This window comes from Urocitellus parryii, chromosome Y, assembly GCF_045843805.1.
Source record: "Urocitellus parryii isolate mUroPar1 chromosome Y, mUroPar1.hap1, whole genome shotgun sequence".
Taxonomy (NCBI): domain Eukaryota; kingdom Metazoa; phylum Chordata; class Mammalia; order Rodentia; family Sciuridae; genus Urocitellus; species Urocitellus parryii.
Genome location: NC_135548.1, coordinates 15,872,544 through 15,896,703, shown reverse-complemented (window position 1 = coordinate 15,896,703; position 24,160 = coordinate 15,872,544). Strand labels below are relative to the sequence as shown.

The following is a 24,160-nucleotide window of genomic DNA, read 5'->3' as shown; positions in this document are numbered from 1 at the left end:
CATACTTGCCTTTCCTATTGGGTTGTCAACTGTGCCAGACACATATAATAAACTCATTTTCTTCCTCTACAGCATCAGTGCCCATTACACCATTTCATATATAAGTCATGTGACCTTAGATCTTGTAAATGAAACTACTGGACACTACTGGACGCAGCACTGAACTGAAACTTAAAGCACAAAAAGGGGGATAGTAGAGGATAGGAAAGGCAGCAGAATACAACAGACACTAGTATGGCAATATGTAAATCAGTGGATGTGTAACCGATGTGATTCTGCAATCTGTATACAGGGTAAAAATGGGAGTTCATAACCCACTTGAATCAAAGTGTGAAATATGATATGTCAAGAACTATGTAATGTTTTGAACAACGAACAATAAAAATTTTTTAAAAATCGAAAAAAAAAATAAAGCACAAAGAAAGCATTTTCAAAACTACGTAAGATTTCCAAAAAATGAATCCTATCTCCAGAAACTGAAAATTACCAAACAATATACTGAAGTAATATCATAAGCCCCTTAATTACCAAACAATAGCATTAAGTAATATCAGAAGCCCCTTTAAAATGATCATTTTTATAGTCTTACATTAAAGAGATAGTATGGGTAATTTTCTTTTGAAAATTTCCATTATTTTGAAATACAATTCTGAAATGAAATTTTGAAAAAAGCTGAAATATAAAATTTTTTAAGTTACATTGAAATATAATTTTTATAATTATAAACTATTTTTAACAACTTTGACAAGTTTGGCTTTGTCAGTAAATCAGTTTCAGAATCATTATCTTCAAACAGCATGCCAACATACCTAATAGCAGTGACCCTGTGAATGAGCATCTCTGTTTGCTCTGACAAGTCTGATGGAAGTAGCACCTCCACCGGCTGCAGGCTTGATATCCGAGCCTCCAGCTCGGAACGGGAAGGAGAGTCCTGGAAACTATCGAACACAACTTCACCTGTGGCAGGCTGCACACCCTGAAAACAAGCACAAATGTAATATCACAGACAATATAATTTCTTCCAGTTATGGTTAAACATGCAAATAGTAAAGATGATACATTCCATTTCTAAAGTGTTTGAAAACCTGTTGTTTTTCAAGACTTATTTACATAAGTCAGAGTCACTGAACTAAAAGAAACTAAATGGGAGTTTCAAAAGGCACCTGAGTACAGGCCCTGGACCTAATGCAAAGATGGAGTGGCTATGACAAGTCACCAAATCCTACTTGGGCCTCAGTTTCCTCCTCCAAAATGGAAATAAGTCAGTTTATTTCCCTAACAGAACTATTGTAAGGATCAAGTCAGAAAAAAAAAAAAAAAAAAACGTGAATGCTTTAGAAAATATAAGGCATTGTACAGATAGATACAGAAGTAATAAGTAATATGGTCCTAGTAATCTGAAAACCAAAATGTTCAAGAATACACTTAGTTATATAAACAAATAAATAAAAAGCAAATTTTTGCAAAAAAAAAATATACATGTAACAAATTCTCATGAACCCCAACCAGGCAGTCTATTCAATGAAATAACTTGAAGATACCCCATCACCCTATGCCAAAAGACAAACTGGAAAATATTACCACTTGGAAGAGGTTAAAAAAAATGTCAAGTTACTTAGCCAAGGTCTCAGAACTAAATGGTGGATTCAAACCCACACAGTCTAACTCCCCAGGCCACACTCTTATATACTACTAATGCCTATTAGAAGCCTAGGGTGAGTTACAGCCTCCACCAGCTAAAAGAAGGGAGAATCATTAATCCCTATGTTCATATGCTATTGATGGCTAACCAACTGACACAGCCTCTTTCTAAAACAGCCCACTGAAAATATCCACATCCTATCAGCAATTCCTTCCCCAGATGTAAATTCCTGAGAAATTCAGGCATGTATAAAGTAGAAGACATGCACAAAAACATGTATACATATAGCAGTATTCTTTGTAGAACCAAAAACTAGAAAGAACCCATATGTCCACCAACAGAGGAATATGTAAACTGTACACAATAAAATGTAATAGGACACAGCAACAAAAAACCTACAGCAACAAATGTAAATAAATCTCACATAAAAACATAGGAAACAAAAGAAGCAGGATCTAAAGAAAAATACGTACAGTATATCTACACTTGTGATTAAAGTGGTAAAACTAGAACTAAAAGGAAGGAACTTATTACCTCAAAAATCTGGATTACAGTCACTTCTGGAGTGAAGAGATACACAAGGATCTTATGGGTTGTAGTAGTTATAGTTCTGACCTGGGTGACTGTCTTATGCTACCCTGCCAAATTAATTTTATGCATTTTTCATTGAATATTTTATAATTTTTTAAATATCTCACGCATAGATCAAAAATACTTTCATTCAAAAAAGACTACAATCTTAAAAAAAGAAAAATCTTTTAATTCCATTGAAAAAGCTTTCTATAGTATTCCATACTATACTATCTATAGTATCAGTGTCTCAGGATACATATCTAAGTTTATGTCCCACAGTCTATAATCATGCATTTACAAAAGCCACTTAAAAGATGTCAAATAACAAACTTATCAGCCAGCCAAATATTCTGTTACTAAATTTAATTAGAGAAATTTTCTATTGTAACACCTGAAACTTCATTATTCTATAAGGTATGTATTATCAAGAAAGCTAAGTGGGCATCGTGGCGCACATCTATAATCCCCATGGCTCAGGAGGCTGAGGGCAGGAGGATTACAAGTTCAAAGCCAGCCTCAGCAAAAGCAAGGTGCTAAGCAACTCAGTGAGACCCATTCTCTAAATAAAATACAAAATGGGACTGGGATGTGGCTCAGTGGTCAAGTGCCCCCGAGTTCAATCACTGGTACCAAAAAACAAGAGGAGAAATTTAAAGTCAATCTGTTTAGAACCATACTGTCCATACTGAAGGCAATGGTCCTAATCACCGTGTTTTTCCAATAGTGAAGCCTTCGATTCTAGACTCACTGCCAGTACACAAAGATGACTCCCAGGCTGTGACTATGGAATGGCTAACACTGATCACAGCAGGGAAAAATCCAGGAAGAACTGTTCTGAAGGTAAAGGAAAATGAGTTCCATTTCAGCCACTGAGTTTGAAGGGTCAGAAAATTCTGAGTGCCCTTGCTTAATACTAATTTAGATGCAAAAGCCTGGAGCTCAGGAGAGAGGTTGAGCCAGCTGAAAATATCCACATCCTATAATTCATCCTATATCCACACCCTATAACCACTTTTGGACTGATGATATCCTTAACTCTGGATATCATCAATCCAAAAGTGGTTTCTGAGATCAAGAGAGGATCCAAAAAAAAAAAAAAAAAAAACACTGAAAGGGCAAATTACCACTTTCATTTTATTTTTGTATCCCACTTCACATACTATGGTTAGATCTGTCAGTAGATTAGAGGTTATTTCTCAATGTGCTAAGAAGGAACTATACATTGTCAACTCTGTTCTTTAAACTGAGTTTCAGGTAAATATAAAATAGCATACAACATATGTTAAAGCCTAAAAGCAAATAACTTTACTATTTGTAGATAGGTCCAACTGTGTCTGCAGTTAGATAAAAAGTGCTTCTCAAGGAAGAAAAACAAATCTAATTGGCTTAGAGCCATCCAATCCCCAAGGTAATGCTAACTCCCTGAGAGAAGAGCTTACAGGTTAAGCAAATGCCAAGTTAGCACAGAGTAACACATAATAAGGTATTAAAAGTCACACTGGAGACATTCAGATTGTAAGAATTTATTGATATTGTCACTGACTGTAGAAATTTTAAAAAGCAAAGAGAAGTTATTACTCAGGCAAAAAGCCCTGCTTTCACTTAATGTACAATAGGACAAAGGTATTTAATAATTGTGAAAGGCCCTAAAAAGATTTTGAGCATGGTCCAGGTAGGCATGTAAATGGGCAAATGTATTCATAAATTGCCATAAGGCAAGGGCAAGAAAACTATAATTCACGAACCATGTTTATATGAAACACTGAGTATAAATATTCCTAACACTTAGTCTGGTGTTTTACATTGGTCAATTATCACTTCTCTAACTATCCCTTTCTCCAAATCTAGATAGAATATTCTGAATCATTCATGTTTAATTTCAAGCCTGTAGATGAAATCTAGAAAACTCTTGCTACACATGCATGTGGCTGGCTTATGTTTCATTCTACTATGTGCACACTGTCCACATTTATGCCTATTACTCCACTTACCTTCAACCCTAAAATCCTGAAGCATATGAACCGAAACTATCTGTATCTTTCCATAGCAGAGTGCTGAGATAGGAGTATACTGTAACTAGTGATGTAACGTATAATCTAAAGAGGACAATGCTTCCCAGTTCAATTACTTCAAGGCATATCTCATCAGTTATCCTCATTATAAACCATTTGTGATTCTCATGTTTAGAAATACCATGAACAGTTATTATTCCTTTTTCACCTACAAAATTCTTACCACAATGCCAATGAAAATGTTCCCCATTTTTTTGTCCTTAATGTTTTCCTTATTTTCATAGATACATAGAAGGTAGCTGGTAGAAGTATCAGTCAGTATCTCATCAACATCTACAGCATCATCCAGCTTGATCAGAGGATTCACATGTAATAATGATTAAAGAAAAATAATGTCCTGAAGTGCCACTAATGTTTAATATTAACTGTTTTCTCCATTAAAACAATGGTTCATTTTCTGAGTATTTTCCTCTATGCAAAACTCTTCCATGCAGCACATTCTTCTGATTTACCATGAGCATAGCTGCATGTAAGGTTCATGACGACAGGTAACTATTATTGTCTCACTTCCAAAGGCCCTAGGAGAATACATCAGATGCTGTGGATGCCCAAATATTAACCCCCTTTAATTGGATGATGCTGAGACTTGAATTATTAACAATTCTAAAATACTTGGTTCTATAAATCAAAGCATAAATATAGTAAAATAAGTATAAATTAATTTTTTTCTTTAACATACCTAAAGCTCCCAGAAAGGTAAAACAGTTTTAAAAGACATTTTAAAAAATCAGAAATAAATGTATATGTGTGTAGGTTGTGCATGCGTGCATTTGTTTGTGTTTGTGTGTGTGTGTGTGTGTGTGTGTGTGTGTAAAATGAGTCCATTAGTCCAATTCTCAAGAGGTAAAAGCTAATTCTGGAAAAAGCTGGTCTGGATACATCCAATTTGGGTATAAGAAGATAAAAGAAAGGAGGAAACACTGCCAAATTCGTTCTATGAAGCCAGTTATCACCCTGATACCGAAACCAGATAAAAGCATATCAAGGAAAGAAAACTACAGACCAATATCCCTGATGAACACAGATGAAAAACTTCTTAATAAAATGCTGCAAATTACATTCAAAAACACACTAAATAAAGATAGTACACCATGATCGGGGATGCAAGCCTAGTTCAACGTAGAAAAATCAATAAATGAATTCACCACATAAATAGATTTAGGGACAAGAATCACATGATTATTTCGATACAGAATAAGCATTGGACAAAGTCCAGCACTCATTCATGTTTAAAACACTAGAGAAACCAGGGATAGAAGGAACTGACCACAACATTGTAAAGGCTATATATGACAAACCAAAGGCCAATATCATACTGAACAGAGAAAAACAGAATATTTCCTCCGAAAACAGGAATAAGACAAGGATGTCCACTCTCACCACTCCAATTCAACATATTCCATAAAACTCAAGCCAGAGCAATTAGGCAAGAGAAGGAAATTAAAGGGAGAGAAATAGGAAAAAAAGAAGTCAAATTATCTGTCCACTGATGACATTATCCTATGTTTAAAAGACCTGAAAAACTCCAAGAGAAGACTTCTAAAGATGATAAACAAATTTAGCAGGATACAAGAACAACATATTGCTTTCCTATGCACCAATAATGAATCCGCTGAGAAAGAAATCAGGAAAACTATCGCATTTACAATAACTTGAAAAAAAATATTTAGAATAAATCTAACCAAGGAGGTGAAAGACCTCTATGAAAACACTGAAAAAAGAAACAGAAGATCTTAGAAGATGAAAGACCTCCTATGTTCTAGGATAGGCAGAATTTTATCAAAATGGCCATACTACCAAAGCAGCATATAGATTCAACACAATCCCCACCAAAATACCAATGACATTCTTCACAGAACTAGAACAACAACAACAACAAAAAAAAAACAGTTCTAAAATTCATTTGGAAGAATAATAGACCCAGAATGGCCAAAGCAATCCTGAACAAAAAGAGCAATTCTGTAGGCATCACAATACTTGATCTCAAATTATACCATAGAGTTACAGTAACAAAATTAATATGGTACTGGCACCAAAATAGACATGAAGACCAATGAAACAGAACAGAAGACCCAGAGAAAAACTCATATACTTACTTATAGCCCTATGATACTTGACAAAGATGCCAAAAAGAGAAAGGATGACCATTTTAACAAAAGGTGCTTGGAAAACTGGATACCCATATGTAGAAGAATGAAACTTGATCCCTATCTCTCACCCTGCACAAAAGTCATTTCAAAGTGGACCAAAGAAAATAGAAGATCAGTGGAGTAGAAGAAAGGGATTGAGGGAGAAGGAGATGGGACAAGAGAAGGAAAGAACAATGAATGAATCTGACCTAACTTTCCTATACATATATGAATACACCTCAGTGAAATCTCACCATTATGTATTTATCTACTAGGTACTAATTTAAAAACAAAACTATAAGTAAACAGAAAGATCAGTAGAATGAGGGGAATAGGGGGATGGAAGAGGAGAGGGAAAGGGGAAGTAGTGGGGACTGAATTAGAACAAATTACAATCCATGCTTTTACAGTTATGTTCAAATGAATCTTAATGTTATGTATAACTAAAAAGAACCATTTTTTTTAACAAAAAAGATCAAAGACCTAGATCAAAGACCAAGGAATTAGACGAGAAACTCTATAACTTCTAAGAAGAAAATGTAGGCTCAACATTTCAACATATAGGCACAGGCATCAACTTACTTAACAAGACTCATTAAGCACAACAAATAAAACCAAGAATCAATAAGTGGGACAGCATCCGATTAGAAAGCTTCTTCACAGCAACAGAAACAAGAGTGTGAAGAGAGAGCCTACAAGATGGGAGAATGTCTTTGCCACCTGCTCCTCAGATAAAGGATTAATATCCAGAAAAAAAAATATATATATAAACTTAACATCAAAAAAACAAATAACCCAATAGATAAATGGGCAAAAGAACTAAACAGATGTTTCTCAAAAGAAGAAATACAAATGGCCAAGAAATATATGAAAAAATGGTCAACATATATAGCAAATAGGGAAATGCAAATTAAAACGACATGGAGATTTCATCTCATTCCAGTCAGAATAGCAATTATCAAGATAACAAACAGCAATAAATATTGGTGAGGAGATGGGGGAAAAAGTACACTCATATATTGTTGGTGGGACTCAAAATAGTGCAACCATCCTGGAAAGCAGTATGGAGATTCCTCAAAAAACTAGGAAGAAATCACCATAACACCTAGCTATCCCACTCCTTGGTATATGTTCAAAAGATCTAAAATCCGCAAAATATAAGAATGCAGCCACATCAATGTTTTTAGAGGTGCAATTCACAATAGTCAAGCTATGGAACCACTCTAGGTGCCCATCAACAGAAATTTTTAAAGAAAAAATAGTACATATATACAATAGAGTTTTACTCAGCCATAAAGAATAATGAATTTATGGCATTTGCTGGTAAATGGAAGGAACTAGAAAACATTATGACAAGTGAATTAAGCCAGACCCAGAAAGTCAAGGATTCAATTCTTTTTTTTTTTTTTTTTGGAAACTAGACCAAAATATACGGAGAGTGGGGGGCAAGGGGAATCCCATAAAAATAGAAGAGAGATTGATGGTGTGGAGAAATGAAATTTAGGGGGAAGGTAAAAGGATGGGAAAAGAGAAGCATAGTGGAATGAGCATGACCAAACTTTCCTATGTACATATATGAATACACCACAGTGAATTTTGCCTTTCTGTATGTTCATAACACACTAATTTTTTATTTATTCTAATCAATTATACCTGACAGTAGAAAGCTCTTCAATTCATTGTTAACGAAGCATAATTTTTCACTTCTCTGGTTGCACAAGAAGTAGGGTAATGATGTCTGTCTCATTCCACCATCTTTCCTATCCCCTTGCTCCATTCCCTCCCTCCACTTTGCCCCATCCAAAGTTCCTCCAACTCATTACATCCTGCACCCCCCTCCCATTATGGATTAGTATCCACTTATCAGAGAAAACATTCAGTCCCTGTTTTTTTTTTTTTTTTGTATTGACTTATTTCACTTAGCATGATATTCTCCAACTCTATCCATTGATCTGCAAATGCAATAATTTTATTCTCCTTTAATGCTGAGCAACATTCCATTGCACTCATTTTTAAAAAGTTATTTTTTAAAAAAAGAGCCATAAGCATAGCAGATGTGAAGCAGGGAAGGATACTCTTTTACGAATGGGTTTCAAGTAGGAGACTCAGCTTAGGTAAAAAAGAAAAAAATAAACTACCATGTTTTTACAGCCTGATCAGATTAGAACAACCAAAGGGATGCAAATGGTTTAGAGTTTGCTCCGAATGACAGTTATTCATTATTTGTGATCTTAAAAAACAAAATAATCCTCAGAATTTGCATAGAAACTAAGAGGCCTCTAAATACGCAGATTTGTAATAAACCATAAAAGAAATACTTTAGCACATGATTTAAGGCCTTCTTTATCCCTAGATTATTTTATTATAAGAGACCCAACCTAAGTAAACATTATTAAATGCACCCTCACCTTATTTTATATACAACTATTTGGCTTTAAAAACAGAATTTTATGACTTTGCTTTTAAAATTACTTTGCTTCAATTAACACAACAAATTTATGAAAATCTATAAATTTGGCAGCAATCATTGGGCATACTAAAGATTTCTGCAAAGTAATAAAGTTTTACCCACAATCCATTTTCAAAAGCAATAAAATCTTCATGAATTAACAATTAATGAAGATGGCCTATATTATATTTTATAAGCATTTAAGTATATTTTAATTTTGACTTCATAGTTTTCTTTCCACATTAAGTTACTAAGTTATTATTTTTCAGGTCTCAAAGTAGGAAGATCCTAAGGAATGTATAGGCCCTAAACACCTAACCTTTGTCCACAAATGATCCAAGAAAACACACAATTTCAAATCAATTGCTAACTTGACATTATCATTTATTAGGTTCACTTCTTCTTGCTCTTAGTATATGATGAATTTGTATTTCACTATGACATTGAAAATGTTTGTTTCTAGTTACTATCAATCCTTCCTCTTCATTATTGCACTATCCAAGGATTCAAATAACTGTACCACCTCACCTCATCAAAAAGGTTCCCAAAGGACTTTTTTTTTTAATGTCACCTTAAAACAAAGCAGTTGTAACAACTAAGAGAAAAATTACTATTCGAAAAGGATATCTTCTCCAATGAGTGTGGATTTTGTATAAAGAGCAGTCAGTTTCCGGGAAAAGAGAGAACTTTTGTTGTCTCCAATAGCCTTTAATGCTGCAGTTTCAGTTTGCTTTACAACTCCCACCTTCAACAAAGTAAGAGATATTTAATATCAAATCTGATGAAAAACCAATCTAACAAACTCATTGCAAAATGCTTAAATATTAATTCTGAAACACTTAAAATAAGTGAATTAGTCCACAGTGTCCAGATATAAGGTTTAAGCAACAAGGACCATGAGCAGCTGACTAGTGTACACAAATCACTAAGAAGCACTCTGTTACTGAGTTTAAAATTTTTTTCTGTAAATACCTAACAATATGCTCTTAAAAATCAAGGTACGTTAATAATTATGAAACATTTTTTCATTTCTTCAAATGCCAAATTCTAAAACTCATTAAAGCCTGCCTGTTACTTTAAAGGCATGTTTTCACTCCCTGGAAGAGAATCTCCCTCCCTTCTCCCTTGAAGTTAAAAATCAAAGCTGACCTTATATCCTTTATCCACAAGATGGCGTACATGAACAAATAGTCTGTGAGTTGATATACTTGCTGTCATAAAGTTGTGATCTAAATGGCAATAAATATTCAGCTCCCGGGCAGCAATCTAATATTAAAAAAAAAAAAAAAGAAAGAATGTTAATAAATTTCTATTTCAAGATTCCATGTGGGATTTGTTCACTTTGTTAAAAATTCATCAAGGTATACATTTAGGATTTGTGTACTTCTCTAAATGTGTGGTACATCAATAAAAAGTTTGAAAGAAACTCCCCATATAAATTCCCTGGTCTCATCTATTTTTTGGCAGTTCCTACCACCTGACATTACGGCCAAAATCTGTATCTCTAAATGTCTCCAAAAAATGACAACTCTTTTTCTATGTCCTTAGATGTTCCAAAACCTAAAAGTGCTGAGCTGTCTTTACATAAGGACTATTCAATATAAAAAGGAAGAGGCCAAAGGAATAAGAATTTTCTATGCAAATGGCATATACAAATAACTGATGATTAGAAGATACTACAGAGTATGCATAAATAATAAATCCACTTGGACAGAGGAAACTTTTAATAAGTGACATGAAGAACTCTCTAGACTGGTTAGTTAATTAATGATGCATGGTTGATAGAAATGCAAAAACAGGAAGCAGTCCCTGATTCCCTGCTTTCTTCCAGAACACACTTAGATACCACCAAATAGAGCCATGGAAGTCTCTTCCAGTACTTTCACTCCTTTACCCCTTTACATCTAAACTGTATTCACCCACCACTGAAGACAAGAAAATATCATCCTCTACTATTTATGGTCAAAAAATTTATCATTTAACCTAGATGGTTTCTTTCTCTCCTTCACCTATAGGATGCCAGCTATGTATCTGTTCTCTTTTTTTAATATTTTTATTAGTTGTTGATGAATTTTTTTATTTTATTTATTTGTATGTGGTGCTGAGAATCAAACCCAGTGCCTCACACATGCTGGGCAAAGGGCTCTACCACTAAGCCATAATCCCAGCCCCCGTACCTGTTCTTAACCTCAGGAAATATGTCAATACTATTTCATAACACAGAACACAATGGAACTTAGAGAACACCACCTTTCTGCCCCAACATGATTCAGAAAACATGAACAAGAAAACATTGGCCAACTCTTCTCTTCCCATCCAAGGGGTGGCAGATGTACTACATCATCATGTTCTGATGTTATATGACCTAACCAGGCCTGAGACTATGTAGTCATGACAATCAACCACCGCTTCCAGCAATAGCTTCCCTCTACTTGCCCATTGAATGTGCAAATTCACTTTAAACCTTCTTGATCTGTATCAAATACCCCCAAGTTAAATTGAGACACAGCTTAGGCTAAGATCGAAAGATGACTGACACAAAGACCTGTGGGTAGTTGGCAGAATTAATGTGCTCTTTTCATTGAAACTTAACTTTGTATCTGGCTATGAAAATTCATTAATTAAGATAAGGAGAACTTCAATACATCTCAAAAAAATTGTTTTTCACTTGAGATTCTCCTAAAAAACATATTTGTGGGCTGAGGTTGTGGCTCAGTGGTAGAAACTTTGCCTACCATGTGTGAGGTACTAGATTCAATTGTCAGCACCATATATAAATAAATAAAATAAAGATCTACTGACAACTAAAAAAAAAAGTTAAAAAAAACACACATTGGCAATGGTTCATCCATCAATTGATTCATCTAATAAACTTTTTATGGATGAAAAGTATTGGCCCAGCACCGTAGAAAATAAACAGTAACATTCCAGTAGGGACTCCTCACTTCTCCCCCACAAGTCTAGCTCCATCAACTTTGCTTGTGCTTGAGTTTTATTTTAAATGAAAGCATTTTAAAGGGTGACTGATCAAATTAGCTTTTCACAAAGTCAAGAAATAAAACAAAAATATTGAAAAATATCTAAAGCTGAAAAAGAAAAAAATGAAAACAACTTACCTCTGCATCTTCCCCAAAGAATCTATAATTATATCCACATTCCACACACAAAATTGCATCTTTATGCTGCTGTTTCATCTCTATATATTGAAACTCTAATGGTGTTTAGATGCTTTTTGATCGTCTATTAGATGGTTTATCAGAAGTTTTCTGTAAGTTTTCATGAGTCCTATGTGATAGGCCAAACTGACTGTCCTGGCAACCAAAAAATTTAAATAGTTTAACAAGAATAAACTATTATACTAAATTCTCAGAGAAAGAAAATGCAAAATTAGCAAAAAACTAATAGTTGGTAAATCTAGGTAAAAGGTTTCCCAAGACACAATGTAGTATTCAGGCAAATTATCCCTAGACCACTGGGCAATTATGTACATTTGGTAGATTTTTACCATTCATCTCTGTCTTTTCAAGCTCTCAAACAGCTTATTGCTTGTAATAATGTCCTTATATTGCTTCTAGATAACCCTTCTATTTGATTATTTCTAATTTCACAGAAAAATAAAGTTGGTCATTTTATGTACAAAGCAATATGTACAAAGGTTTGAATTTTTTTCAAAGTAAAACGTTTTTAAAAATTATGAACCAAAAAAACAAAAACTGCCAGTATTTAAGTAAATTTTGCAAATCTAACCAACCTGAATGTTTTACATACTTCTTTTTAAATTTTATGTTATTGAACCTATAATTAATAAACATTTATTTTCTTATTTATTCCCAGGTATACAATGAATAAAAGTCAACTGGGGATAAATCTTGGGCAAAAACACTTGCAGCAAGCATGCCAGCATCTAAAGCTGCACTTAATGTTTCATGTTTCCAAGCATGCTCTAAAAGATAGTATATTCTATAAATCTGTATTACAAGAGAGAATCATCATTGTTTTGGTAAATAAATAGGGGAAAGAAGTTTTGGGAAACAAAGAGCATTGGGCTACATTTTCAATATTAGTACTCCTACTATCCTGAACTTCCTGTAATATAAAACCATAATTAATTCCAACTTACAGCTTAGAGAAAATCCCTTGATTATTAGACTTGATTAAGAAATGGGAAAATGAGACAAATTGATAGGATAAATCAATTTCTAAGTAAGAGCCATGCTGTCACTCTCAATATCTAAAAAGTTACTCAACTACCACTGGAATAAAAAATATGCCCTAAAAAACTAGTGAGCAGAAGAAGAGGAAGGGACAGAGAGCAGAAAAGTGTAATCTCATATCAATAGAAACCCCAGAAACATGTATTCTGTGGATGTCAAGTAAATGTTTTTAAGAAAAAAAAAAACAGCTTAGCTAGGACGGCACAGAAAGACATTAATTTCAAAAAGACTCAATCTATCTAAATAACATAGCCCAGAAAACTTGCAAAGATTCGCAATAGGAAGATGGTAAGGTGTGGAGAAGAATGGCCAAAGAAATGTAGCTCATCGTAACATCTGAGAATGCAACTGTTTTTCATTTTGAGGGATTTTCAATTTTGTTTCTATGACTCCTACATAAATTCCAGGAATACTACATAATATAAAAGTTAATTAATACTTACAAAAATATATTTCCTAGAAAAAAGTTTCTCTCATTTTTTTAACTTATTCTATTACTAAATACGACAGACTTCTGGGGGGTGGGGTGGAGGGGGGAGTTCTCTCCATGTGGGGTACTAACAAGTAAATCTAAGTACTTGATTATTAAGCAACTTATTTTTTATATGATTTGGGTGGAAATATTTCTCAGATATACTATATTTTCTTTAATATTCACAGAGGCAGCATGTTGAACTCAACTTAACCTTGTCTTGACAATTCAGAGTGATCAGAATAAATTTCAGAACCTATCCAGAGTCATGTCGACCCTTCATTAATATCCCTAGACCACTGGGCAATTATGTTCAATTGGTAGATTTTTACCATTCATCTGTGTCTTTTCAAGCTCTCAAATAGCTTATTGCTTGTAATAATGTCCTTATATTGCTTCTAGATAACCCTTCTATTTGATCATTTCTAATTTCACAGAAAAATCAAGTTGGTCATTTTATGTACAAAGCAATAGTAGATAGGCTCTACTGAGCCCCCAGGGTAAATGTTCCAATTAATAAAATGAGATTTCACAGACTTTATGATTTCTATCCATAATGATCACCCTATACCATGGTGAACTGCTTCTCAGTATTAAAAGGTAATAGAAAAGAAAACATTCTTTCCTTTTCTGATGACCTAAGATAAGTGAGTTTAACCTATAGTAGCCTATTTGAGACAGAAGTCCATAGATCTGAACTTTGTGCGAAGGGAAAACTGTAAGCAAAATTCTATTGTCCTAATCATTTTTCTAAGAAAAAGCACATTTCATTAAAATTTTAATAAATAAATATATATGCATATATATATACACACACATATAAATTCAAAAAGCATTTCTCTAATTCAATGATCATCAACCATGTCTACACATTAAAATAAGAGCTTCTAAGAAAATAGCCATGCACAATTCTCAGTGAAGACCAAATAAATAAGATTCTGAAGGAAGGTTCTAAATACCAATTTTTGTTTTGTTTTGTTTTGTTTTTAATTTCTCCAGATGAGTCTAATGTAAAGCTAAGGTTGAAAGTCAACCATTCGTCTGAATTATAGATTTCAATGATGGTGCCAGACCAGATTCTGCAATGATAGGAACCATTAATAAGTCACAAAATAAACAGTAGAAGAAGTAAAAACACATATTTATTTGGTTTATCTCTAAGTTTACTTAATACATGACAAGCTTTCAACTGGAAACCTCAAAACATTGATAGATAGATGTTCCCCAACATTGTTTTCCATGCAAATCATGAAAACTTTAAGGAGAGCTATAATAAAATTATGCATGTATCAATAATCTAAAAAATTCCCCCAAGTCAGTGGTTCCTAATCCAGGCAGTAAGTACATCACAATCATAGACTGTAAAATAAGGGAGGTTCTAAAATAAAGAGTATTGGATCAAAATAATTTGGGAGTCTTTTAATTTTTTGTTTTGTTTTGTTTGAACACAAACCAATTCATCCCTCATAATACACAGCAAATTAGAATATCCATATGTTAGAATTTCTTATGTTTCACCATATATCTGTGAAACAAAAGATCTGTCAGGTAACTCAGATGATCAGTCAAGTGTCCTCAGTGACCCCACAGAAACTAAAGGATTTCAGAACCTACTGTTCTGGGTAACTGGAAATACATCTATATAACAATTACATACCTTTTGGTTCACTTGGGATTTAGAATCTTCAGAAGAAACTGCATTCTTTGCACGTTGAAAACTGATATCCTCAAAATCAGTACAGTTTGGTAGAACTGCAAAACTCTCTTGAAGAGGTGCTATCTGGACTCTATTTTGAGGAACGGCAGAATCACAGCAGAATTCTTTCAGTTTTTCCAGAGACTTTGAGACAGTCCTGGTCCTCAGACATTTTTTTGGCTCTTGGAAAACAAAAGAGAAGAAAATATAACCATGGTATTTGGGTCTCATTATGTCAACTTATAATAAACACAGAATTTTCTAAAAAGGGAGATTCCCATTAATGGACTGAACTATAATGTAATAAAGGAATAAAGAACATCAAGTTCAGGGTAAAGGTGGCATATTCAAGCATACACCTGATTTCACTCACTGCTGAGACCTCATTGAATAACTACAGTAGCAAGCTGGGGCTAGAGTTCAGTGGTAGAGCTCTTGCTTCTCCTGCTCACATGCAAAGCCGTGGGTTCTATCTCAGCACTACAAAAGAAGAGAGAGACAAAGAAAGGAAAACTACACTGCAGTTTGATTCTGGTTTTTATTTGTTGGTTTGTTTTCACATTTAAGGACAGACAGGAGAGGAGAGGCAACAATTGCAAATGAAATCTCTGAAGCTAGAAGGGAAAACAGATGAGCTCTCACCAATCAGCCCACCCAACTCAAGCTAAGTCCTAAGTCAATAGTTAAGAAAACCAAGGACCAATCCTATTTGCAACACAAAATGATCAAGAGACTGGGGAATTATGGCACCAGTAACTGTGGAAATGGAATATGGGAAGATCTAAAATAAAGGCACTGACTTCAAGTAATTTGGTTTCTAGACCCCCCACACACACTCCAAAGTTAAAGGCAACTATCTTTTCCTCACCTCAGCAGCAGACGGGAGATAGCTCTGGAAAGGCAAAACAGGCATAGCTGATGGAGCAGCAACTCAGAAGGGTGATGGGAATGTACATTGACTATATGCTGACACCACCAGCCTCTCCAGAACCTAGGAAGCTAGGAGGTTTCTAATTGAAGAATCTGACCAGATTAAGGGGAAAGTCTTAGATAATGACATCAAGGGTTCACCAAGGAAATCCAATCACCCCACTCAAACACCTGTTTTCCTGCTTCCAAGCTTTGCACATGCTATACTTTCTACATATCAAAATTGTATTCATTCTTCAAGTTCCATCTCAAAGCTATCTTTTCCATGAAATTCTCTAATTCTCCCAGCTTTAAATCGTTTTTCTTTTACATTCCTATAAGAAGCTCAAACTTTTATATAGTACACAGTCTGCCTAGAAGGAGTTGTTTATAAGCAAGCAATCCATAGAGAAGGGATCTATCATTTATTGGATCTTTACCATGTACCACAATATATTATTTCACTATTTAAAGCAATAGTATTAGGTAGCTATTAGCAAATATAAGGAAACTGGGGTTGCATGAATTTATCATCTTTTACCCTTCCTATGAAAGCAAGAACATTCTGAGGGCACAAGTGATATTCTGTTCATTTCTGAAAGTATAAAACTTTCATAATTTAAGTGTGTACACAGATTTCCCTCCTGTGGTTTAAAAAAAAAAAAAAAACTTTCCCAGAAACAAAACAAAAGACGGATCTTTAGCTGAAGTGTTGAAAACAGAAGTGAAGTACTAAGGCTCTACTACATGGTGTATGTTTGCGATTGAGTAAAACTCAAACTTCATCACTTTTACTTCATCACTTTTACTTATGTCTTAACGTTATTAGTGTCTTTAATATCTTAACGTTATTAGTGTCTTTTATCTCTCTATGGTGGAAATACACATTATGGTATGTTGCTGCTACTTTGCAACCCTTCTGATTCAAGAAAGCTTTAGGGACAGGCTCACCTACTGCTAGACATACTCTGACAAAATTTAAAAACAATCCTGAAAACAATCAAAATGACCCATGAGGAAGTTAACTAATTGCAAGAATAAAGTACAAGACTCTAAAGAAATACAAAATCCAGTAGAAAATAATAAAAAATTCATAACAGCCACGATCCAATCAATTGTTGGACATGTGAAAAGTATGAAAAATCAGTTCAATGATGCAGATCCAGAGAGGAAAGATATGATGAAATTAATATATACAGACATGTTTTATAAATACACTCCACATAACGAGAAGGCAAAGAAAAACATAAGCAAAAAGAGGGGTAAAAGGATACTTTTTTTTCTATTAATAGTTTTACTGAGATATAATTCACACAGAGAAATTGAAGATATTATTTTCAAAAAAAGGAACTTCAGAGCTAACATCTAAAATATCTAAAACAGGGCTGGGGATGTGGCTCAAGCGGTAGCATGCTCGCCTGGCATGCGTGCGGCCCGGGTTCGATCCTCAGCACCACATACAAACAAAGATGTTGTGTCTGCCGAAAACTAAAAAATAAATATTTAAAAAAAAATAAAATATCCAAAACAAAACTTTCACTGAAAGTGCTTTATAGCAGATTAGATGCTACAGAAAAAAGATCACTGAATTTGAAAGCATTCTATCCAAAATGAAACACGAGGAGATATAAGACCTGAAAACAAAGCTTCAGGGACAATGGCAAGTAGTTCAACATCCCTGAAATAAACTTTGAGAAGAAGAGAGAGGAAGGAAACAGAAAAAAAGCAGTTGAGGAAATAATGCCTAAAAGGGCTTTCCAAATTTGATTAGACCCAAGAAGCTTTAAATGAGCTTCAAACAGGATAAAAATCAATTCAAAGTGGTATAAGGCCTAACAAAATCTAATCTGTGGAAATCTATAATGATGAGAAAATCCTAGCCAAGAGAAAATGGACAGGAAATTTGGCCCTCTATAATTAAAACAAAACAAATGAATAAACCAAAAAAACCTAGATTGTCACATGCCAAAAAATCAAAAATCCTTGAACATGGTGACTCTCTTTCTTCAAAATACATAAATTATTTAATATATACTTTACCTTGTTTACTATGATTTCTCTTATTTTAAAAGCATATTTTTTAGTATATTTTCCAAGGTATGTTTTACCTTTGATTATTTCCATGATTTCCAAAATACATTCTAAAATCACTTTTCAAAAGCATGTAAGTTCCCTTGTGAATACAAAGTTTTCCTCTCCTGTGGAAACCAGATTTAAAAAAAAAACACAATAAAAAAATTGTAAAAACTGGATATGTGGCTCAGTGGTAAAGAATGTGATTTAACATGCATGAGGCCATAGATTCCATCTCCAGCACCAAAAAACAAACAAACAAACAAACAAAAAACCCTTGTAAATTGAAAAATTGAGAAATGAGCGGATATGAAAAATATTCAACATCCCTAGCAATTATAGAAATGCAAATTAAAACTACATTGAGATTTTATCTCACTCTAGTCAGAACGGCAATTATAAAGAATACAAGTAACAATAAACGTTGGCAAGGATGTGGCCAAAAAGGTACACTCATACATTGCTGGTAGGACTGCAAATTGGTACAACCACTTTGGAAAGCAGTAATGAAGAGTCCTCAGAAAACTTGGAATGGAACCACCATTTGACCCAGTTATCCCACTCCTTGGCATATAGCCAAAAAACTTAAAATCAGCATACCTCATCATGTGATGAGGCCACATCAATGTTTATAGCAGCTCAACTCACAATAGCTAAGCTATGGAACCAAACTAGATGAAACTTGAGACTATCATGCTATCTGAAATAAGCCAATCCCCAAAAACCAAGGGCCAAATGTTCTCTCTGATATGCAGATGCTAACTAACACACAATAGGGGAGGGGGAATAGAAGTTCACTGGATTAAACAAAGAGGAATGAAGGGAATGGAGGAATGGACGGGGGATGGGAATAGGAATCACAGTAGAATGAATGAGACATAACTTTCCTATGTTCATATATGAATACATGACCAGTGTAATTCCACATCATGTACAACCACAGAATGGAAAGTTTTACTCCATATTATGTATAATATGTCAAAATATACTCTACTGTCATGAATATCTAAAAAGAACAAATAAAAAATAAAAAGAAATGAGATGAATCTATACAGTTGCATATTACCTAGAAATAAAAAGAATGAATGTAGTTTAGAGCAGTCGAAATTATAGAGGCAGAAAGTAGAATGGTGTGGAGAGCAGATGAACCCATAGTCATTGGCTGATCCTGCAGTGTTGGAAAAAGCCAAGCCTGGGAAACATTTCTTGCCAAAAAGCAAAGAGGTTAACAGCCTTGACACTTGGCTCTGATGCTAACAGTTATCAGACGTTCCAGTACAGTGGGCTTCCTGGGTGCAGCAGGATAATCATAAAAATGTTTCTATCTCTGTAACTTTTTAGTGCACAAAGAAGCCTCTTGATAACTCAGAAGCCTTGAACAATTTACAATGCCTCTATAGTTTAACTTCCTGATTATGAGACCCTATATAATAAATTTGCAGAGCTAGTTCCAGGTCACTGTTCCTCCATTAGAGGGCAGTGTCCCACCTGGCCTTAGCTTTGCTTAAAAATGTTTTCTTTTTCTTTGTGTTTTTCTCCATCTCCAGTCACCCCTACTCAAGCTCCTTTGTTGATGCTTGGCAGGTTGTGGCAGAATGGTAGCTGCCAGAACTGGAGGTGGGAGAATGGGAGTTATTATTCAATGGGTAGAGTTTTAGAAATGCAAAAGGAAAAAAAAGTTCTGGAGATGAATAGTAGGGATGATAGAACAATTTAATTGTACTAAATACCACTAAACTGCACACTTAGAAATGGTTGATGGTGAATTTTATGTTTCTTACAACTTAAAATAAATTAATTTTAAAAAAGGAATGAAGTACTGCTATCACACAGATGAACCTTGAAAATATGATACTAAAGAAAATAAACCATATACAACAAGCCACAAATTGTATGATTCCATTTATATGAAATTATTTCAATAGATAAATCTACAGCAGAAAGTAGATTAGTGGTTGCCTAGGGCTGGAGAGTGTTACAAGGAAACGAACGTAGCTGTGACTGGGTATAGGTCTTCTTTGGGGATGATGAAAATGTTCTAAAATTGACTCCCTGCCACAGCCTTCAGCCTCAGTGCTAGGGATCAAACCCAGGGCCTTATGCATGCTACACAAGTACTCTCTGCCACTGGTCACATCCCAAGGCCCTAAAATTGACTTTGATAATGTTTGCACAAATCTTGGAACAACTTAAAAGTCATTAAATTGGTGAACTATATGGTATGAGAACTGTATTTTAAAGATCGTGAAGAAGGAGGAGGAGGAGGAGGAGGAAGAGGAGGAGGAGACTATGATGATGACAACCACCCTGGGACAGAACAGATACCCACCTTCTGAATGCAAATTTTTTAAAATATTTTTTAGTTATAGATGGAGACAATATCTTTTTTCTTTGTTTGTTTATTTTTACTTGGTGCCGGGGATTGAACCCAGTGTCTCACACATGCTAGGCAAGCGCTCTACCACTGAGTCACAACCCCGGTAACCCAGAATTAACAAATGACAAGCATTTTAATTTCAACAATTTCTAATCTCAACTGTCCTGTGTGGCCCCCGTTAAGCCACTTAACTATGGCAGCCCTCAGTTCTCCTCACCTGTCATCTACCTTTTCCTCTATAAAAGAAAATAAAACAAAGTTTTTAGGAAGAATAAATGAGCTACAAGAAGCTTTAGAATAAAAGCAGACTTTTAAAAAAGAACACTCACTGCTAATAGAATTTACTGAAAAACTGAACAATCAGGTCTATATAGAGCAATGAAACAAAAAGAAAAACGGCAAAGAGCCCCAGAAAATGCAAAATTAACCAGTGGCAAATCTGTCAAGTCATGCCTCCTTCAAGCCCCCTCCATAAAAGAAAAGGACTATGGTATTATCAGATGTTATCAGATATATTTTTCTCATTAGTCATACATCTCCATTTTTGTAGTTAGTTCTTATTCATGTTGGCCCTAAATCCAAGTTTTACCATTTATATGGAAAAATAAGTATCTGACTTATTATCTCTAGCGGTATAGACAAGTTATCTTCAATGAAATGGGACATTTTGTTAATTTATTTGTTTTATGTCCTGGGAATTATGAATAAAGATGGATTCCCTGTCTCTTCTTATCACAAAATCTCTGGAGCCAAAAACTAGAAAAAATCTGCTCACTCAATCATCTACACCCAAAATCACCTCTGGAAGTCCAGAAGCTCAGCAATGCTGTTTTTTTGTTGTTGTTGTTGTTGTTTTGTTTTGTTTTGTTTTAATTAACATTTCTTGTTAATAATATAATATGTAAACTATGAAATTATTACTAATTAACTAATTTGTGGGTCTATGCTGTGCACACATATGTGTGTGTAAATATAGAAAAATCTGGAACAACACACAGTACCCAAACAATGAGCAGTAGACCTCACTAAAAGGGAAGGTCTTTCACTGTCTACCATCCAAATTTCTGTACTGTTTGAAATTTTTATAACAAGAATATCTCATTTTTAAAAACATGACAAAAATGGTTAGAGTGGAAAAAAAGAGAAAGTTGGGAGAATTATAGCCAAATTGCAGAACTCCAGCTCCTCCACCATCCCCCCTCACCTCCTATACATATCACCACAAACTCAAGCACAATAGTGATCATTGTCCAAAAAGAACAAAGGTTCAACCCTCAAAGAGCTTTCTCTGCCATCCAGAAAAACTGAAGAATATCAGAGCCATGACTGCTGAGAAGAATCATTGCCCAGACTCACCAGGGTTACCAGGCATTACCAAGTCATTTCTTTCTTCCTTTTCTTGGACTTTCTTTGCTTTCTTTTTAACAGGCCCATCTTTCTCCAGCGTTCTTTTTTTTCCTTTGTTAACTTCTGTAGCCTACAGACAAAGGTCACAAAATGAGGTGTTATCTATTCTGTGAAAGCTTAATGTATGTGAAGTAATTTAAACATTATTTCTGAATGACACCAACTTCCCTGCAATCCATTCCTCATAGAATTATTTGTTAGCTCTGGAAAGTCCTGAGTTAACTGTTTTTACCCCCATCAAAGACAGGGTAGAAACTGGCAGGTCATGAGCCTCAGAACCTCTAGTCTTGCTAGAATAAATGAAACTAAGCCATATAATACCTTCCTTTACTCAATCAGCCTTTACTTATCTCAAATTATAAAACCTGATTCACCCCACTTACATGTTAAATAAAATACCCCTAAAAAATAAAATAGTAGTTATCAAAGCCAAAATTAGGAGCCAAAGATTAAATAAACAATATCACTTTTTAAATACTAATCAATATTTAACTATGTGCTGTTTAAATACAATATGTTCACCATTAAAGTTGCCACAAGACTATGAACTATCTATTGGCAGGAAACCTGACAAAAATTTAAGTCCTTCACCAAATAGTCTCTAAATGGTAGACACAAAATAAAATTTTGGTGAATTCGTGAAAATTAGGTCATCCTTAAAAAAAAAAGGAAAAGAGAGGAGCAATTACTATAGGAAAGAAATGTAAATGAAGAGAACTTTTTAAAGCAGATTAGTTGTAACTCCATTAAAATGTGGTTGTGACTAAAATTCAGTCTGTAATCCCCTTCCACACACCCTTAGTTTGGGAAGTATACAGTGTACCCTAGGGAAGACTCCCTCTTGGGAAAGCCCAGAGGAGGAGGAGGAGGAGGGGGGAGGGGAGAAGGGGGAGGGGGAGGGGAAGGGGGAAGGGGGAGGGGAGGGGAAGGAGGAGGAGGAGGGGGAGGGGAAGGAGGGAAGGAAGGAAGGAAGGAAGGAAGGACAAAACAAAAAATCTTAGTTTATTTCACTAAAGATTGGCAAGCAACAGGGACTGGGGTTGTGGCTCAGAGGTACAGGGCTCGCCTAACATGCGTGCTGCACTGGGTTCCATCCTCAGCACCACATAAAAATAAATTAAAGATACTGTGTTCACCTATAACTAAAAAATAATATTTAAAAAAAGATTGGCAAGCAACAAAGTATCCAATGATTAACCATTGGCATTTATAGACACTTTATACATCCAAATTGAACGTCACACATTAAGACGTGAACTATAAGATCGTGACCACTACTCAGCTTCAGCCCACAGTGATTTGAAATATTCAGCAACGCTGTTCAGTCCTAAGAACTACATATGAGCAGATTTCTTAAAGTCACCCAACCAAGCGTGTGGAGAGAAGCCCCTTTTCAAACATCAGTCCAGGAAAGAAAAGAGGGAGAATTAAAAGACACAAGTATGCCAGACCAACTGGCACTCTCCATTCGTCAGAATGGAAATTCCCTTCAGGTCTCCTCTTAACAACCAGAGGGACCTTGGCCTCAAATCTATTCCCTCAAAACAGGTGATGCAAAAAACAAGAAAAAAAAAAAGAGGTAATGCAATCTCTCAGCCACACTACGACGTGGACCCAGCTGGGGTTTCCCAGCCTCTGCTTCCCCGGCCCGCCTCTCCAGTTCTCTTCCGGCCCCATCATCTCGGGGATTCTCGCGCAGGGTCGCCACCTCCTCCTATTCCTCTCACAAGCTCCGCCCCACCCGATGGCCCCGCCCCGCCCTGGACCGAACCCACCACCAGCAGCGGCAAATGAGGCTGGGCGGTGGACGCTAAGGGCGCTGCGGAGCCGTGGTTTGCCTTTGCTGCGGCTTCCGTAGGAGACAAAATGGATTTGAGACTTCCCGTGGAGTGAAAGAATCGGCTCAAAACTGCTTGTCTCCCATGGGCTGGGCCGGCTGCAGAAAGACTGCCCGATACAGGCTTCCGCCGAGACATCGCAGGACAGGTAGTGGTGGCCCGCCTACAGGGCCCAGCCGGTAGCGCGAGCCCGCTGCCGTTCCAGGGAGTCTGCGGGAGCGAGCACGCCGCGACCTTGCCGTGAGGCGGGGCGGAGGCGGGGCCTTGCCTTCTCAAATGAGACAGAGGGGGCGGAGTGGCTATCATTTC

The 24,160-nt window shown here is 35.5% G+C and overlaps 1 protein-coding gene across 1 annotated transcript in view; it reads right to left on the bottom strand.

Moving 5' to 3' along the window:
* The window catches only part of LOC144250942 (DNA mismatch repair protein Msh3-like), a 47,743-nt gene extending 23,752 nt beyond the window's left edge, over positions 1–23,991 (bottom strand). The window contains 8 exon segments of the mRNA XM_077794108.1: positions 810–976; positions 4,451–4,596; positions 9,493–9,610; positions 10,015–10,131; positions 11,982–12,176; positions 15,209–15,429; positions 21,963–22,083; positions 23,789–23,991. Of these exon segments, the coding sequence (XP_077650234.1) occupies positions 810–976; positions 4,451–4,596; positions 9,493–9,610; positions 10,015–10,131; positions 11,982–12,176; positions 15,209–15,429; positions 21,963–22,083; positions 23,789–23,989 (1,286 nt within the window). The 5' untranslated portion in view covers positions 23,990–23,991.
* Between the last annotated feature and the right edge of the window lie 169 nt (positions 23,992–24,160).